This window comes from Mastomys coucha, unplaced genomic scaffold (assembly GCF_008632895.1).
Source record: "Mastomys coucha isolate ucsf_1 unplaced genomic scaffold, UCSF_Mcou_1 pScaffold17, whole genome shotgun sequence".
Classification (NCBI taxonomy): Eukaryota; Metazoa; Chordata; class Mammalia; order Rodentia; family Muridae; genus Mastomys; species Mastomys coucha.
In genome coordinates this window covers 30,344,546-30,363,762 of record NW_022196899.1, presented here as the reverse complement: position 1 = coordinate 30,363,762, position 19,217 = coordinate 30,344,546, and the positions used below count along the sequence as shown (strand labels likewise).

The following is a 19,217-nucleotide window of genomic DNA, read 5'->3' as shown; positions in this document are numbered from 1 at the left end:
TGATTTGTGTTATTCTCCCTAGCGGCTATTGGACATTTTACTTGTGTTAATTGACAGATGAAATCATTTTCAAAATAAGGTTTCATTGAGGCTTTGCCCATAGGATGGCAAAGCAACCAGAAAATAAAGCTGACACCTCGGCGTAAGGGTTGTGAGTACCAATCGCCTCTTGCCCCGAACATAGTCTATGTCCACAAAACATTGCCCACCCTGGTATTTCATCCTGTTTCTATGCCAGGTGAGGCTGTCTTAGTGTCTTTATAATAAGGTTTCACCCATTGAAATATAGAGGTTGTTTCTAGTTTTACATAAAAATATAGAATCTAGAAAACAAATTAAATTGCCAGTAGTTTCAACTGAAGCAAGAACCACCTACCTATATTTGTTTTGCATAGTTAGGAATAAATTTTTTTGAAAGAGCTCCATTTGTAATCCCTCTCTCTCTCTTTCTCTCTCTCTCTTCCCTTTCCTAGCTAGAGATAAATGGCTCCCTTCTGACCCCCAGATCATATCCGAAGGCCTCTATGCCATAGCTGTGGTGCTCAGCTTCTCGCGGATTGCGTACATCCTCCCTGCAAATGAGAGCTTTGGGCCCTTGCAGATCTCTCTCGGGAGGACTGTGAAGGACATATTCAAGTTCATGGTTCTCTTCATTATGGTGTTCCTGGCTTTCATGATTGGCATGTTCATACTTTATTCTTACTACCTTGGGGCCAAAGTTAATCCTGCTTTTACCACGTAAGTAAGACGCCATACTAGAAAGGTATAAAAAGAACTTCTAACAGGTCTAGCAAATGAGGACTGTTAGCTGTCGTTATGATGCCATTCTCAAGAGCAGAAAAACAATCCATAAAATCAGTGTCTGTAGCTGGTCACGCAGGTCATTAGTCCACTCTTGGAGTTCAGTGAGAGTGATCACGATTTGGAAAAATACTGGACCAAAGGGGCTATTTTAAGAAAATTGGATGGCAAATATCTAATAGTGGACATCCCTTACATTATGTAGAACACTAAATTTAGAGTCATCATTTTGAAATCTGTATTACTCTTGTAGCCTCTATGTTAATGTTTTCATCAGGAGCGAGTACAGGGCTCAAGAACCAGGACAGCTCCAACCCCAGCCCTCCCGGAAGAGTCACCTCCTCTCTGAAGCCTTCCTTGATTGAACCCATAGTCACTATCACTTTTAGGTTCCCTGCTGCCATGGAGCTACCCCAGCTGTGAGATCATCCCTCTCGCCCCTGGGCGGCTGGTTGTCATGGGGATGGGACTCTCCCTGGGAGTTTCAGCCCTTGCTGGCAAGAGTATCACAAAACGAACCACCTGCCTTTGGTCCCAATTTGCCCTGTAGGTAACGTAGAGGATCACATCCTTGGAGACATCTGAATTGTCCTAAAGTAACTCTTAAATACTTATTGTTGAGCAGGTCTTAAAGGTAAAGGAGGCTAGAGGTTCATTTTATTGTAATAAATGACAACAACAACAACAACAAAAATCCTGTGACTCCAGTGGAGAATGGACAGGACCCTGCACAGGGCCCCGTTCCCTTCTTCATCGCAGTTCATATGATACTTTTTTCTTTTCTTTTTGAAGGGAGACCTGGCAACACAATATAGTAGAAAAGAGTATCGCTGGAAAGTCTGGCAGGCTGGGGTTTTAACACAGTTCTGCTATTTTCTAACTGCGCCCTTTGGTTAAATTACTGAACATTTTTCTGTGTCCTTTTTCTCATTTTTAAAGTAATCATGATAGATTTTTAAGTAAGGTCGCCGTGAGGATTGTATAAGGCTCGTTACATAAAGCCTCTTGCCCACAGTAGGAGCTGCAGTGTCCTTTCCGTTCCTACTCCCTCTTCTCCCACACACAGCCGGCCCACAGACGCTGCTGGGAAGTTTGAGCAGGCACGGGAGAAAGGGGCGGGGTGACTCTGTGACAGACAGGTTGAGTAAATGCAGAAATGGAGGCTAAAGTGATCAGTCTCCTGCCTCCGCATGCTGTAACTTCACATTCTAGGCTTTGTAATAGAGGGAAGCTCCTCTCTCTCTCTCTCTCTCTCTCTCTCTCTCTCTCTCTCTCTCTCTCTCTCTCTCTCTCTCTCTCTCTCTCTCTCTCTCTCTCTCTCTCTCTCTCAATAGAATCCTTTATCCTCAACTCTCTATCCCCAGGAATTAACAACGTTTCTAGTGTTACTGGCTGAGTGGTTACATGAGTAAAGAAGTAAACTATCATTTAAACCTGCAGGTCTAAAGGCTTCATTATTGTTTAGAATTTGTTAAAAATACTTTAAAGTACTGTTTTCCTAAACCATTTTCTTGTATGTGTGTCAGGGGGAGGGGGAGAAGACTATTTTCCACATGTACTTCATAATGAACTTGGGTAGCCACTGTTGAAGGTTCTTTATTCAGTTCACAGATGTGAGATCATGTGACAAAACGGGCTAAATGCTCACAGATAAAATCATATGAGAGATGGGATCTGATGACCTGAGACCCATGAGGACCTCGGGAGCTAATTCCCCACAGATAACAAGGCTAGCTGTGGATTCCTGTGACCAGAATCCAGATGTCGGGTGGGGTATTTAGAGTGAAAAGTCTCTCCTTTACACCCTGACCCTATGAGCTAGCTTTCATTCTCGGAAACCACGGTTTCTTTTGAACACTTTTGGAGATAGGTTTCCCCCAAAGAAGAATATAAATATCCAGATAGCCTTCTCTTTTGTATTCAGATGACTAAGCATTTCACAGTTGCTACATTTAATTTTTTACTTAATGTATCTTTGCTATCCCTTATATTCTAACTGTATATGAAGATAAATCTGCTTCCTTCTCCCCAGTGGCTGCACCGCATCCCACCATCTGGATACACCAAAACTCTTTGGCCTGTTCCCTGGATATTGTTGAGCTTGGTTTTATTCTAGGTACAAACTACTTCACTTGTAAGCTTCGGTGAGGTGCAGATCCTTTTTTGAAGTGGATGTTTCATTTTAAACCTAAGCCAGGAAATTGGATTAAAATTTCCAAACCACCTACAAAATCAGACTCCAACCTTCCATCCTTCCAGAAGAAAAGCGTGGGCGTTGTGAAATTACTTCTGCTTTGTCCCGCTGACCGAATCTTCAGCAGAATAACTTCAGAAAAGCTGGGCCTTGACACCTGAAACCCCGGGGTATAATTGCTGCTGCTAAGGACCCTAACAGTGTGGACATGGTGGCACATACCTGAAATGCTACTTAGAATCTGGATGCAGGAGGATCAATCCAAGGCCATCCTGGGCCACATAGTGAAATACTGTCTCAAAAACAAACTGAAAAAAAATATACCATAACAAAATAATTCTTAAAATAGTTTTAATTCTTAAAACATATTTTTAACTCTTAAATTTTAATTTTTAAAAAATAACAGAAAAACTCTTTAAATTTTTATTAGAAGCAATTATTAGGGGGCTAGAGAGATCACTCAGCAGTTAAGAGCCCTGGTTGCTCTTTCAGAGGACTTGGGTTCAAATCCCCAGAATCCACGTGCTTACAACCATCTATAATTCTAGCACCAGTGTATCTGATACCCTCTTCTGGCCTCCACAGGCAGACAAAACACATGAAGTAAATATTTTTTTAAAAAAGCAATATTTAGGAATTTATGACAATAGCATTTCATAATAATATTTACATCTGTACAGCATTAGATACTAGCTTGGTTTTACTTTTTAGCTTTGGAAACTACTCATTACTGTGTTTTTATTGTTCAACAGGGTCGAAGAAAGTTTTAAGACTTTGTTTTGGTCCATATTTGGACTGTCTGAAGTGACTTCTGTTGTCCTCAAATATGATCACAAATTCATAGAGAATATTGGATATGTTCTTTATGGAATATACAATGTAACTATGGTGGTTGTTTTACTCAACATGCTGATTGCTATGATTAATAGCTCATACCAAGAAATTGAGGTGAGTGTTCCATCCCTGTGTGTCTCAGAAGTTTCAAGACTATTGGCTAGAAATACTGGCTGCGGGGGATTCTTACCTGCTAGGCCGTCTACTCTGATCCTTGTGAAAGGTACGGCAGTGAAGTTGACTATGTTCTTTAGGCAAAGTGTTCAGTGTCTGGAAACCACTCTGCTTTGGCTTTTGGGTTTGTCGGTTTCACAGCTTCCTCCGTTATTTTGTACTTTTGTCTATCTCCTGCTCTCAGATTTAGTATCTTTGCTCAGCTGTGTGTTACCTCCACCCAATAGCGATACTTGCCTGGGTTTTTGAAGACAGGGTCTCACTCTAGAACTAGGCTGCTCAGGGCATCACTATGCTGCCCAGGGCATCACGATGCTGCCCAGACCACAGACTCATTGAGCTCCACCTGCTCCATATTCCCAGGTGCTCAGATTACAGGTATATGGCACCGTCTTAGCTTCTGTGTGCATTTTAGTAATGGATTCCCATAGACGGTGTCCCCAGCACAGAATGTGTTGGCTGTTTTACTTGTTGCTATGACAAAGCAAGTTAAGGAAGCAAGAGTTCATTTTTGGCTGACAATTCAGGGTACAGTCCATCATGGTGGGAACTCATAGCAGAAGAACTCAAGGCAGCTGGTCACACTGCGTTCTTAGCCAGGACACAGAGAAAGATGGATATTGGTCCTCAGTTCATTTTCTCCTCTTAATGGAGTCTTGAGTGTAGTTGGGATTACCCACATTTTAGTGTAGGTTCTAATAACACCTAAATTAACTCACTCTAAAAACTCTATCACAAGGATGCCCAGGGGTTTATCTCTTAGGTGATCTTAGATCCTGTCATGGTACCAACCAGAATTAACCAGTAGATAAATCCCACAGAGACCAAAGGACAGTACTGTGAGTGTCTGCTTGTGTGGTGATGTCAGTATAGGTGCTGAAGACTAAAGGAACTCACTTCCTGTATCTGTGGCCCTGCTTCGGGTTGCCATTTTTCAATGGGGATGATTGTACCAATCACGGTGGGGAACACTGGGAACAGAAAAAAGATAGAGACAAGTCTTGGCCAATGTAGGATTCATGTGACATTTGGAGACATGTAGTCCAAATACAAACTTCAAAATGTGATTGATCCAGTGAAATGTGTTGGCTTGTGCCTGTTATCCAGAACTTAGGAGAAAGTGGCAGTGGGCTAGCCTAAGCTACAGTTTTGCCTAAGTTCCAGGCAAGTCTGTGCTAGTGTGAAATCTTCAAAACAAATTAAGATGAACGAAACAAAACAAAAAAATCAATGTATGTAAAAGCCGTCCCCCCTTTGCCTTTAGAATAAGACAACAAGTTGTTATGGATGGGTCTGGAAGAGCCCAGAGGGTGGCAGAGACTGGGAAACCATGATGGATGTCGGGATGGTTGGTGTGACAGAAGGAGACTGGGGTTAATAGTTTTATCCTTCTTCGACCCTGAGTTGTTCTTGTCTTTTTGTATTACCTCAGAATGAGGAACAGGAATGCTGGCTACATCTCAGTGGGTACAGTCAGAGACATGGAAGAGAAAGCATTTGGGTATCAATATGTGATATACTATCCTACCTAGTATATCAATATACTAGGTAGACATGTAGGAATTATATGCAGATAAATGCAAATACATTACTGAATTGTTTAAAACATAATGTAATTACTATAAGAATGTACATCAGCGGTGAAGTAGTGGTGCATGCTATTAATCCTAGCACTTGGGAGGCAGAGGCAGATGGATTTCTGAGTTTGAGGCCAGCCTGGTCTACAGAGCGAGTTCCAGGATAGCCAGGGCTGCACAGAGAAACCCTGTCTCAAAAGAAGAAGAAGAAGAAGAAGAAGAAGAAGAAGGAGAAGGAGAAGGAGAAGGAGAAGGAGAAGGAGAAGGAGAAGGAGAAGGAGAAGGAGAAGGAGAAGGAGAAGGAGAAGGAGAAGGAGAAGGAGAAGGAGAAGGAGAAGGAGAAGAAGAAGAGGAGGAGAAGGAGGAGGAGGAGGAGGAGGAGGAGGAGGAAGAGGAGGAGGAGGAAGAAAAGAATGAACATCATGTCTAGAGGGCCTAGTTTAAAATTTAGTAACTGTGGGACTGGAAGGATGTCTTAGAAGTTAAGAGTTACTGTTCTTGAAAAGAACCAGAGAGTTTAGTTCCCAGCACCCACATCAGGTGACTTACAACTATGCTATTGTAACTATAGCTTGAGGATATCTGATCTCCCTTTTCTGGCCACCACAGGTATATGCACACACAAACACACATACACACACACACACACACACACACACACACATGTGCACACATATACACTCACAAGTACACACATACATACAGACAGATACACATATAGGAAAACACACATATCACACATGCACACACAAGCAACACGCTTAAAAATAAAATCTTTTTTTTTTTTCACTTTAACAATGAGTTTTATTTTGTAACAGGATGACAGTGATGTAGAATGGAAGTTTGCTCGTTCCAAACTTTGGCTCTCCTATTTCGATGATGGAAAAACATTACCTCCACCCTTCAGTCTGGTCCCTAGCCCCAAATCGTTTGTTTATTTCATCATGAGGATTGCTAACTTTTCCAGATGCAGGAGGAGAAGACTTCAGAAGGATCTGGAACTGGGTATGGGTAATTCAAAGTCCAGGGTATGTATTGAAAAGATACCAAGATCATAAAATAAATGTCCTGTCTCTTTTTCCTGGCCTTTGATATTTGTTCATTAATTTCTGTGTGTGAACTTAGAAGATATTGAGCACAGCTGTCTATCCCATGGTCTTTCATAGACTAATACTATTTGCAGAGTACTTCAAATAGTCACTTAGTCTATGCCCTATTGGGGGTCAGCCTCTCATGGAAACTGCCGTAACATAAGCAAGCAAATGAAAAGCTTGTTAAACAGAAAAAAGACAGTTGTTGCTTTGCATCTGTGTGCCCCATACTTCAAACCAGTCAAGTAGCTCTAACTTCAGACTTACCCCTTGGTGTGCACATAGCTTGCCAGCGCTGTATTTGGAGAGACAGCAGAAGGACCTTTCCTTTAGTATCATGCCATGCCATGGATGGGAGCCAGAGCATCTTCCAAAACAGCAATAAAGCCCTTTATAAAGAGGAATGCTCTGCCCTCCAGTTGACCTCGAGCATCTTCCTGAACAGCAGTAAATGCCCTTTATAAAGGAGAGTGCTCTGCCCGTGAGTTGACCGAGGAATGCAAGTTTCATGGTGGCACTTCATTGGTATGAATTTAGTTTCTGTATATAGACTGGGGGTAGGAGACACAACATTAAGGCTGCGTTTAAAATAACAGGGAAGGAGGCAGACAGGAGCAAATGTGTGAGATTCAAGTACCGTTTCTGCTAAAATTGTAAAGCTGGAGCCCGGAACGGTGCTGCATGCCTGTAATCCTCATACTTGGTACACTGAGGCAGGAAGATGCTGGGGAGGCAGGAAGACACGGGTAGAAGCAGGTTGACTGGCGTAGAGATTTTGAGACCAGCTAGGACTACAGAGTGAGACGTGGTCTTTTAAAAAAAGTATGAAAAAATAGTCTCCAGTTGCAGTAATCTAGAAGCCCAGGAAACAATAAAACATGGGCCTTGTGCAAGAATAGAGCCCTTTCCTCTATTGAAGCTGAGGAAAAGATGAGATTGATGCAATTTAATTCCTAATTTTTTGGCATAGACCTGCGTTTCCAAGATTTTTAATAGCCCTCAAATCTTACCCTTACAGACAGTGACCCTGTGCAGGGAGTGCGGTTCAGTAGATAGTGCCTCCTGATATGCACAAGGCCCTTGGTTTGAACCACAGCATTGAAAAATAAGTTTAAAAGCAAGTGGCTGTTTAAGGCCTTTTGTGTGGTATCTATGTGCTCTCTCATGGCTATTAGACTCCACAGCAGTGACCAGCTGTCCATACCTTGTTCAAATAATATCTCTCACACACAGTGAGAAGCCGTGGGGTGAAAGGAAGGGGCAGCCTCTAAATTAGACCTGGGTCTGAACTGGCTCTTTTTTCTTTTTTAAAGATTTATTTATTTATTTATTTATTTATTTATTTATTTATTTATTTTTATGTGTATGAGTACACTGTAGCTGTATAAATGACTATGAGCTATCATGTGGCTGCTGGGAATTGAACTCAGGATGGCCCCGCTCGCTCCGGCGTAATACACTGTAGCTGTCTTCAGACAGCACCAGAAGAGGGCATCAGATCTCATTAGAAGTGGTTGTGAGCCACCATGTGGTTGCTGGGATCCGAACTCAGGACCTTAGGAAGAGCAGTCAGTGATCTTACCCACTGAGCCATCTCACCAGCCCCTGAACTGGCTCTTAAGACTTATTAGCAAGTTACACAGATAAATTGCCTCACCTAAAAGAGGAAAGGCACGGGCTTCTATGAGGGTTACATGGAAGGTATTCTACTCCAGCTCAGCAAACATCGGGGCCCTTCCTCATCAGAGCCCACACTGCTTGTTGTGTCATTAGACCTGGTGAGCAGCAGGTGCAGGGTACATGTGGATCAAGGCTTTCTGCAATCTATGCTTAGCCCTCTTTATGCACTGCTGAATAACTGACTCCCTATGTTCTGGGCAGCTCTGCTGTGGTAAAGATTGACAGTGCGTTGATAAATGTTTTACCTTTCTAAGGAAGCTTAGCTACTTAAGTCTTTGGCCTCTGAAGTGTGGTCACTTTCAGCCTTTTGTGCTTCAGAGAACAATTCTTGAAATTTTCTTTCTGTAGCTGTCTTAGTTAGGGTTTCCATTGCTATGAAGAGACACCATGACCAATGCAACTCTTAAAAAGTTAACATTTAATTGGGAGCTGGCTTGCAGTTTCAGAGGCTCAGTCCGTTATCATCATGGTGGGAAGCATGGTTGTGTGCAGGCAGAGATGGTGCTGGAGAAGGAACTGAGAGTTCTGCATCTTGATCCAAAGGCAGCCAGAAGTCTCAAAACCTACCCCTATGGTGACACACTTCCTCCAACAAGGGCACACTTATTCCAACAAGGACATACCTCCTAATCATGTCATTTCCTGTGGGTCAATCATATTTGAATCACCACAGTCAACAACAGAGTTTATGGACTTTAGACCCCAAATAGTCATAGTGTAGATGGGGGATACCAAAAGCCAGGTGGACAGGGCACTTCCAGATGTTTAGACCTCTGTGAAGGCACAGGGAGAGCTGTCCACAGGACATCCATTCCCACCCTGTTACATCATTAATAGGAGGAAGAAACTTTCTCTCAGCTAAGAGGGCCTGCCCTTGGCTTCCCCCTCTTTTTAGATCCTCCTAAATTGCCCAGGCTGACCTTAAACCTTGATCCTCCTACTTAACTCTCCCCAGCATCTGGGCATCCAGTCATGTGCCACTCCAGCCAGCTAAGGCTTCTCAGTCTTACTCGCAGGCATATACTTTCTTTATTAAATGAGTTAAATAAAGAGTCGAAGAAATGTCAATATTGTTGTTCTGCTTCGGAACTTTAGACAGTTCATGCTGGGGCTGCTGAGTTCAGTCGGCAGGCTGATACTGACCCCCAGTGGCAGAGAGAAGAGTAACATCATCCAGGGCAGGACCTTGCAAAACTAGAAGTCTGTCCAATTGTATCACCTCTGCCCTGGCCTGCCACACCTTCCTGAATTATTACAGGGAGGCTCAGAAGGCAGAAAGACTACAATTTGGGGTGGGAGCACTTTTGAATCATACACAAACCAGATTGCCCTGGAAAGATGGAAAGTTCCTGCTCATGTCTGTGTCAGTCATGGACAGGGCTAAGCTCTCAGCTAGCTTGCTGCTCCTGCCTACTCAAAACTCAAGCTGGGGGTGGGAGTGTGGATGAGTAGATAGGTAATAGATAGATGATAGATTATAGAAGATAGATAGATAGATAGATAGATAGATAGATAGATAGATAGATAGATAGATAAACATAGAACATTGATGGATAAATATATAATTGATAGATGATAGATACATAAACAGACAGACAGATGGACAGACAGCTAGATAGAAACAAAGAATAAAGCTCCATTCTTCAACCCAGTTCCCTCCAAAGGTCTGATCAGCGAAGGCAAGATGCTAGAAAAGCCATGTTATTTTAGGTGACATCGCAGGGCTACTAAATATGTGTAAGGCTTCCTGCACCTGTGGAATTCCATTCAATTTAGGAGAGGAGCTAGGCCTCAGCAGCCAATCAAACCACTTTGGAGGCACTTGGAGTTCTGGGTGGTAAATGTTGCCTGTTCCCAGGAACATGTTTATTAGGTAGGGGCCAACTTCTAAAATACCTTCTTAGTCAACAGCTCTGTTACACTGCCTTGTGCAGGTACTTTGATGAAAGTGAACATCTCTCCTACACAACTGTTTGCCTTCAAAAATATTTGACCCCCTCACACAAGTCAACTTGCACAAAATGTTCCTCAGAAATGTGGACTCCAGAAATGCCACCCAAGAGAATCAAATAATCTATATCTCTTATTCCAAATGAATGTATTCTCATTTACTAGGTTAATTGTATTTTCTCCTAGTTAAACCTCTTCACTCAGTCTAACTCGAGAGTTTTTGAATCACACAGTTTTAACAGCATTCTCAATCAGCCAACACGATATCAGGTAAGCACTTGCTAGCCATTTCCCTATTGTGTGTGACTCCTCGTATGACTCTGTATGTGTGCAGCAGTGCAGTCTTTACGTACACTATGAACTTGTACAGGGCAGAGAGAGTGGGGTGTTAGGGACTTCGAAATCAGAAGACCTCAGCCTCTTTGTCCTTTCCCTTTTTGGTTGTTGGGTTTTTTTGGTTTTAGGGTTTGGGTTTTGGGTTTTGGGGGTTTTGTTTGTTTGCTTGTTTGTTTTTTGCTAAAGAAGAGACGTTGTTGTTGTTGTAGCTTTACTTCTTATTTTCTTAAGATTGAGGTTTGACCCCGGGGCCTTGCCTGGGCTATAGTCCTAGGATATTCTATTTTACTTTATTGTTTTGAGATATAGTTTCACTAAGTTTCCTGGCTTGTGTTCCAACTTACTGTTACCCATGGACGGCTCATTCCTCCTACCTCGGCCTCTCAAGGAGCTGAGAGTACAGGCCTGTAGCACCAGGCTGAGCAAGAAGGGTTGCTTTTGCAATGTTGAAAACTAAGTGTTTCCATAATTTTTATGTGAGGCTTTTGCCTATGTGTGTGTCTGTCCACCACATGAATGCTTGGTGCCCACAGAGGTCAGAACAGAGCATTGGATCCCCTGGAACTGGAGTTACAGGTGGTTTCCATGGTGAGGGTGCTGGGAATTGAACCTTGATCTTCTGCAAAAGCAACAAGTGCTCTTGACCACTGAGCCATTACTATAATTTCCAAAGACCAAATATCTACCTGAAACTGCCCTGAAGAAAGAGAGGAAGATACTCTGTATGAGAATAAGTGGTCCTCTCAGTATGACATCTGATATGTTTCACTGGGGTTTGATTCCATGAAATCTATTTTGCACATGATTTCGAGGCTCTCCTGTTTTGTCAGTACAACTTTAAACTACCTTCTGCATGCTGATGTCATACGCAGATTTGGATGCTACGTATATATTTAGCACAGACGGTTATGGTTCTTGGTTCCTTCTGGCTAGTCATTTGGACACCAGATCTTTAGGTTCTAATAGGTTCTCTACGGTGTAGAGGGGATCACAGCATTTATATGTCCATGTGTTAGTTAATGAGTGTGCTCCTCTTCTGCATACAGTTTCCTTAGAAGAGGGAACCTAGCATGCTTGACTGACACGCAATGACTGTTGAAGCCTTCCTTTATTTCACAACTTGACAGTATGCTTGATTATGGCACTTAGTTTATTTCATCCTCCATCTGCCATTGATAGGAATAAAGCGAGGATTTTTATTTCAACCGAACAGAAATAGTCAAGTGCTTTTACTGTGCATTTATCATGAATGAACTTGGCCATGTATGTTTGATGACCTAATTAGAAAAATCTCCATTTGCTTTTCTTTTTTTTTTAATTAATCATTTTATTCATTTACATTTCTAATGTCATCCCCTTTCCTGGTTTCCCCTCCACAAACCCTCCTATCCCAACCCCTCTCCCCATTTCCTCTATAAGGGCACTCCCCCACCACCCACCCACCCACTCCCACCTCACTGCCCTAGCGTTCCCCTATACTGGGACATCAAGCCTCCACAGTACCAAGGGCCTCTTCTCCCACTGATGTCCAATAAGGCCATCCTCTGCTACATATGCGGCTGGAGCCATGACTCCCTCCATGTGTACCCTTTGGTTGGTGGTTTAATCTCTGGGAGCTCTGGGTGATCTAATTGGTTGATATTGTTCTTCCTCATTTGCCTTTCTGTTACCAGTTAGGTGGAATTTTAATAGTTAAAGCTGTCAGCCTTTGCCTGGGATCTGAGTTAAGAAGGCTTTTATACCAGTGTGTTGAATGCCTTGAACTTAGAGCTATTATTTTCCATCCTGGACTCTTGTTTCTGCAGTCAACTTTGCAAGGTTTTCGTGGCTTTGGGATTTATGTGCTATTTTAAAAGAACTATTATGCAATAACCTTTACACTTACATGTTTCTAGTTCTTTCACTTTTCACATGAAATACTCCCCCATGTAGAATGCCCTTGAGCGCAGTGATGGATGAAGGTCCAGATTTAATTTTTCTAGATGACTATATTCATCTATGTGCAGTGTGCTGAATATTGTCTTGGTTTTTGTTGACTCCTCATTTACTAAATTCCTATAGAAAATTGATTTCTTCCGATTTTTTTCATGTTATGTTTCATTGATCTGTCTATGAACACTATATGACCATATGTAGTTTAAAACAACACCAAACAAAAACCAGATGGAATTATCAACCTTACTTTAGGACTTCAATTTTGCAAAATTGCCTGGCTATTCCTTTTTTTTAACATGCTGCAATCTTTTTTTTTTTTTTTAATTAGATGTTTTCTTTGTTTACAATATCTCCTTTCCCAGGTTCCCCTCCAAAAAGAAAAAGAAAAGAAAAAAGACAAAAACCAAAAACTAAAACAATCCCCTGTTCCCTCCCCCTGCTCACCACCCCACTCCTTCCTCCTTACTGGACCTGACATTCTCCTACACTGGGGCATAGAACCTTCACAGGGCCAAGGTCCTCTCCTCCCATTGATGACCGACTTGGCCATCCTCTGCTATACACATGCTGCTGGAGCCATGAGTCCCCCCCCATGTGTACTCTTTGGTTGGAGTTTTAGTCCCTGGGAGTTCTGAGGGTACTAGTTAGTTCATATTGTTGTTTGTCCTAAGGGACTGCAAACCCTTCAGTTCCTTGGGTCCTTTCTCTAGCTCCTTCATTGGGGACCTTGTACTCAGTCCAATGGATGGCTGTGAGCCTCTACTTCTGCATTAGTTGGGTACTGTCAGAACCTCTCAGGAGACAGTTTATCAGGCTCCTGTCAGCCAGCACTTGCTGGCATCCACAATAGTGTCTAGATTTGATGATTTAATATGGGAAGGATTCCCAGGGGGAGCAGTCTCTGGATTGTCCTTCCTTCAGTCTCTGCTCTACACTTTGTCTCTTCAACTCCTTCCATGGGTATTCTGTTCTCCCTTTTAAGAAGGAACAAAGTATCCACACTTTGGTCTTCCTTCTTCTTGAGTTTCTTGTGGTTTGTGGATTGTATCTTGGGTATTCTGAGCTTCTGGACTAATACCCACTTATCAGTGAGTGTATAACATGTGTGTTCTTTTGTGATTGGGTTACCTCACTCAGGATGATATCATCCAGATCCATCCATTTCCCTAAGAATTTCATAAATTCATTGTTTTTAATAGCTGAGTAGTACTCCATTGTGTAGATGTACCACAATTTCTGTATCCATTCCTCTGTTGAAGGACATCTGGGTTGTTTCCAGTTTCTGGCTATTATAAATAAGGCAGCTATGAATATAGTGGAGCATGTGTCCTGGTGGGTATGCAGAGAGTGAGAGGTAAACTCAGTACTGATTTGAATCTCAGTGAGACCTGTGGGAGTGACATGGACCCAGAGGCTAGTGAAAACTTGTCCTTAGACTGTAACTGGTGTGCTTTGTAGCCAGGTTAAAGCTTATTATTAATCCAGGAACAATAGGGGGAAATCTCATTTGACTTAAGTTTACATTTCACTGATATCTTTCAGAGCATCAAGAATGTTTCCCTAGAAGGTTTAATTCGTACATTTATGTCTTCAATCCTCTTGCCTCACTTGTAAATATTGTGTGAGGAAAGGATCTAGTTTTTGGCTTTCCTATAGGATAGTTTATGTCTTGTCACTACTTGATAATGATCTTTACCCTCATCTCTTTAAAAAAAGTATTTATTGCTTGATTTATTATTACCATCATTAATCATCATTGTATTTTATGCATATGGATATTTTGTTTGCATGTATGCCCGCATACCATATGCACCCCTGGATGCCCATAGCATTCAGGAAAATGCATCTAATGCTCTGGAATTGGTGCTACAGAGAGTTTTGAGCCATCATATAGGTGCTGGGTCCACTGCTAGAGCAGCCAGTGCTCTTGATTGTTGAGCCATCTCTCCACCCCATTATTTATTTAGTGTGTGTGTGTGTGTGTGTGTGTGTGTGTGTGTGCATGTGTGTGTCTGTGTGGTGTCTATGTGTGTACATGCATTTATGTGAGTGTGTATGTTTTGTGTGTGTGTGTGTGTGTGTCTATGTGTACATGCTACTTACAAAACTGACTCTCAATAAGCAGTTGATGAATAAATCACTGAGCCTAATATCTGTCTTTTCTGGTCTGGTTTCCCTTGATTGAAGAGTCAGTTGGATCCAAGTCTTTCTCAGTGGCTCCAATGAAAAGGCAAAGTGAAGCCTAGTTCTATGTCCTTGCCTGGGGGCACAGTTTGGCAAGGTTGGGGTTGGGGCTAGGGCCAGGGGAGGCTCAAAGAAATTAAGGTTTCAACTCCTGGGAGCCCAGCTTTCCTTTCTGAAGGGTTGTAGCCATTATAGTCTTAAGGCAGGCCTGTCTAAGCTATCCTGTGTTCTCTTTGCCAACATTGTTCGATTTAGCTTTCTGCTGACCTTGGCCCATTCTCCCCTTATAAATAGCACATACAGAGCTGTACTTCTTAGTAAATGTGCTTGACATAAACCCTCGGATTATGCAAGACTCTCTGTCCCAGCTCCCTGTCTTCTGTAGCGTCTCATCCCTAGTCCTTCCAACCTTGTAGCTTGGGATACTTGTCCATGTAGGTTTGGATAGGTGTGTGACTGGGAAAACAGGTTTTTTAATAGTGTAGGACTCTCTGTTGTCACATAGCTGTAGTTTATCCCCAACAGCGGCATTCCAGGTTACCCTGGAGCTCCTTTTATTTGGTTTAACATCTCACAGATTGCTTAGCCACCACCGCCCTGGAGCCCATTTTATTCGGTTTAACATCTCACAGATTGCTTAGCTGCAAACATTTTGCTATCTTAAAAACTGAGGTGTTTTTTCCCATTCTCCCTGTGACTCCCATTTAGCTCCAGCTTCTCCCCCACTTGTTTCTGAATTATCTTTTAAGTGCAATATGTACGCACAAGAATATGTACAGCAATACTGAAGTAGGAAGCAAATCATGAACATGCAAAGCCACACCTGAGTTTACTGGTTTATGGCCTCTATCTGGCCCTGCTCCTTACCTCACACCTCTGCCAACATCTTAGAGGCAATTGCTGTCCTGCTGTGGCTCCCAATCCTCTTGTTTTTCTTTTCAGATGTAGATTCATGATACACATGAATATTCCAGGAATACATGTGACTCAGCTCTATAAGATAGCTTTATATTTTGTGAAGTCCTTTGCAACTGGAGATTCTCATTCAGCTTCATGCTTCTTATTGTGTTTGTTTGCTTGTTTGTTGCTTTGTTTTGAGACACGGTCTCACTCTGCATCCCTGAAGCTTACTATATAGACCAGGCTGTCCTCAAACTCACAAATGTTCCCAAACGCTGGAATTAAGCCACCATGCCTGGCTTCAGAATCATGCTTCTAAGATCCATCCCCTTGTATGTGTGGCTGTGGTTAATTAATAAGATTAATGAACACAGAGAGACTGCACTGGGGGAGACTGATACACCTGTCCATTTCCTTTGTTTTCTGATACTTGTGTAGATTATTCCATTCTTGCTGTCTAGGACAACATTGTTTCTAACCCTATTGCCTCATGGCCATATGTGTAGCTTTGGGGCTCTGTAAGGAATTAAAGATAATGTCAAATCACTTCCAATGCATCTTGTATGTGTGCTTTCAAGCCAGGACATATAAGAGTCTCCATTGGCCCGTGGCTTTCCCAGCAGGTGTCATTATCAAATGTATGGCTTGTTCATCTCCTTTATTAAGTGCCAACCTACACCTCATCTGTGTTACAGCGTGTGCGTCCCAGGAACAGACTTAGGATCATTCTATAAGTTGCTACTATTTATGATTCCATTTCTGTGAAATAACTAGGTGTCTTTTTCCTGTTTAAAAATGCTGATAATGTTTTTTATTATTTTTGAATAGTATCTTTATAAGTAGAAGTTCTTAAATCACAATGAAGTTCAATTTATCATTTTTATGTTGTAATTAGAATTTTCCTTGTTTTTAAAATATAATCTGATATAACTATATTCCATGAAAGGGTTAAAAGCTTTATCTTTCACATGAAAAGCCAACTGGAATTAATTTTTAATCCATGTTATGAGTTGACATCCATATTTTTTCTTATGAATAATCAATTATTCTGTAAGAACATTTATTTGGTTTGGAAAAATAGTCACAGTAAAGTTTTAATGGAGACAAACATGTTATGCAGAAAAACATATGAAATCCAGAAAACACTAAACATGACATAAGATATACATACATACATAACATACATACATATATATCCACAACATTTATAGGAAAGCTACCAGAATGGGCTAAACCCAAATAACCACAGGAATTAACCTGTGGATGATGGGGTTCTCAGGGATTTTGCTTATTTCTCTTGTTGTTCTGTTTTCCAAGTGTTCTGCTCTGACCCTGTATTAACTTATTTATTTTTTGCAAATAGAGAGGAATAATACTGTGTCTGTGGTGACAATGTGGCTCAAAGCATCCTAAAGAGAAACTATCAGTTTAAAGACAACCCTTGACATCTTCTAACCCAGCTTTTAGGAAAAGCTGTTTCCATTCTTGAGATTGAAAACAAAAGAATGTATATATTGGTTGTATTCCAGCAGAAAGTAAAAGACAGCTAAATTCCACAGATTGGCTGATTCTTTGTAAATTCTCATATGAATCTCTGCTCCCTATCCTGTCTGTGTCTCAGGTGTGTACTGCTCTCTGCAGAGTAGACTGAACATCCTCATGAATGTCATTGGTGATTTAATTATTTCTTTTTTCCCAACAGCAGATAATGAAAAGACTCATAAAACGGTATGTTTTGAAAGCACAAGTAGACAAAGAAAATGATGAGGTGAACGAAGGTAAGCATCTTCCACTGAGAAATGCCTTTCTTCATAGCTAACTCAAAGAACACGGGAAGCTGAGGCATGGTTATTGCCGCAAGCTCGAGGCTAACATGGGCTATAAAGTCAGTACTAGGTCAACCAGTACTACAGAGCAAAAGTACTGTCTCAAGAAAAGATTTTAAGCTCCAAACTACATAAATAAATAAAGATTATAGGGTAACACCACAGCCCAGATCTAGAATGAGAAAGAAATAAACCTGGAGCTGGAGAGGTAACTCAGTGGTTAAGAGCAAGTGCTGACCTTACAGAGGACCCAAACTTCATTCCCATCATCCATGTTGTGCAGCTCACAACTACATGTAACTCTGGCCTCTACAGGTACCTGTACTTATGTGCAGACACCTGCACACATACACACACACACACACACACACACACACACACACACAGGGAGGGGGAGGGAAAGAGAGAGAGAGAGAGAGAGAGAGGGAGAGGGAAGGAAGGAGGGAGAAAGAGAGAGAGAGAGAGAGAGAGAGAGAGAGAGAGAGAGAATTAAAAATAAATGGAAGCCTAGAGAAGTTGCCTCCAGATCTGTCTGTCCTGATACAAGAAAGGCTAACTTATTAGCAAATGCTACTGATGAGTGGGCTTTGAAGCCACTTCTTGGTGAGGACAGTAAGTCCCTTTCAGATCTAATCAACCCAGCTATATGTATTCATAGAAAAAAATCTATTAATATAGAATAAAGGACCAGGAAAAAGTCCTATTATTCTGGCCTATAAATAGGCTCAAGAAGATGGTATTGGAATGGAGTTACAATATAGATACAGAAATCTTATCAGTTGTTTCATAACCTTCCTTGGAGTTCAGGAACTAGCTATGTACATGGGATGACTCATGTGGCCATAATAGTACAAATAATGATCAGCATTTCAATCCATGCCCCAAGGGGAGAAGTTTGTAAGCATCAAGGCCTTAATACGAAAATTGACTGCATAGCACATAAGCGTATTAGAGGAAATACTTCTTCTTTATCCAGGAAGCCAAAGTCCAAGGTTAGATCCTACATTGTCTGTAGTCACAAGATTCAGAAGCAAGGAAAGATGGACTGGGGATGAGATCTCATGGTGAAAGAACCCCAGCTCAGACCAAAGTAGCTTACTGGTAGAACACCTGCTGAGCAAATCCCAGGTTTAACCCCCCAAGCCAAAAAAGAGAAGACAAACCTAAAACCAAAGCTAGACTTGTTTCAAACTAGACTACTTTTTTCTCTATTTTCCCATATGCCACAGGAGCCACATTTTACTATTTTTTTTCCTCAAAATGAATCCTCAAATGATCAGTGTAGATTCTTGAAGAAGAGTTAAGACTCTTTTTTTTAAAGTCTCCTTTTTTCCTTTATTGAATATTCTGTTTATTTGCATTTCAAATGTTATCCCCTTTCTTGGTTTCTCCTCCAGAAACCTCCCATCCCATCCCTCCTCCCCCTGCTTCCCACCCACCCACTCACACCTGCCTCTACACCCTGGCATTCACCTACACTGAGGCATCCAGCCTTCACAGGACCAAGGGCCTCCCCTCCCATTGATACTCAACAAGGCCATCTTCTGCTACATATGTGGCTGGAGCCATGGATCCCTCCATGTGTACTCTTTGGTTGGTGGTTTCTTAAAGTGAAAATATTCTTTTGGTGTCTTTAGATTTTTGTTTTTGTTTCTTGCTTTTTGGGTTGTTGGTGGTGGTGGTGATGGTGGTGGTGGTGGTGGTATGTGTGTGTGTGTTTGTGTGTGTGTGTGTG

General features: G+C 41.8%; 1 protein-coding gene across 3 annotated transcripts in view; it reads left to right on the top strand.

The window, feature by feature from the left end:
* Positions 1-19,217, top strand: part of Trpc3 (transient receptor potential cation channel subfamily C member 3) — a 62,307-nt gene that overhangs the window by 40,500 nt on the left and 2,590 nt on the right. For 2 of the 3 annotated variants that reach the window (XM_031376634.1, XM_031376637.1), the window contains exons 7-11: positions 474-738; positions 3,748-3,943; positions 6,399-6,608; positions 10,488-10,571; positions 17,359-17,434. In XM_031376634.1, coding sequence (XP_031232494.1) covers positions 474-738; positions 3,748-3,943; positions 6,399-6,608; positions 10,488-10,571; positions 17,359-17,434 — 831 coding nt within the window. The remainder of the gene's footprint in view (positions 1-473; positions 739-3,747; positions 3,944-6,398; positions 6,609-10,487; positions 10,572-17,358; positions 17,435-19,217) is intronic. The other variant, XM_031376635.1, reaches the window with a different exon arrangement.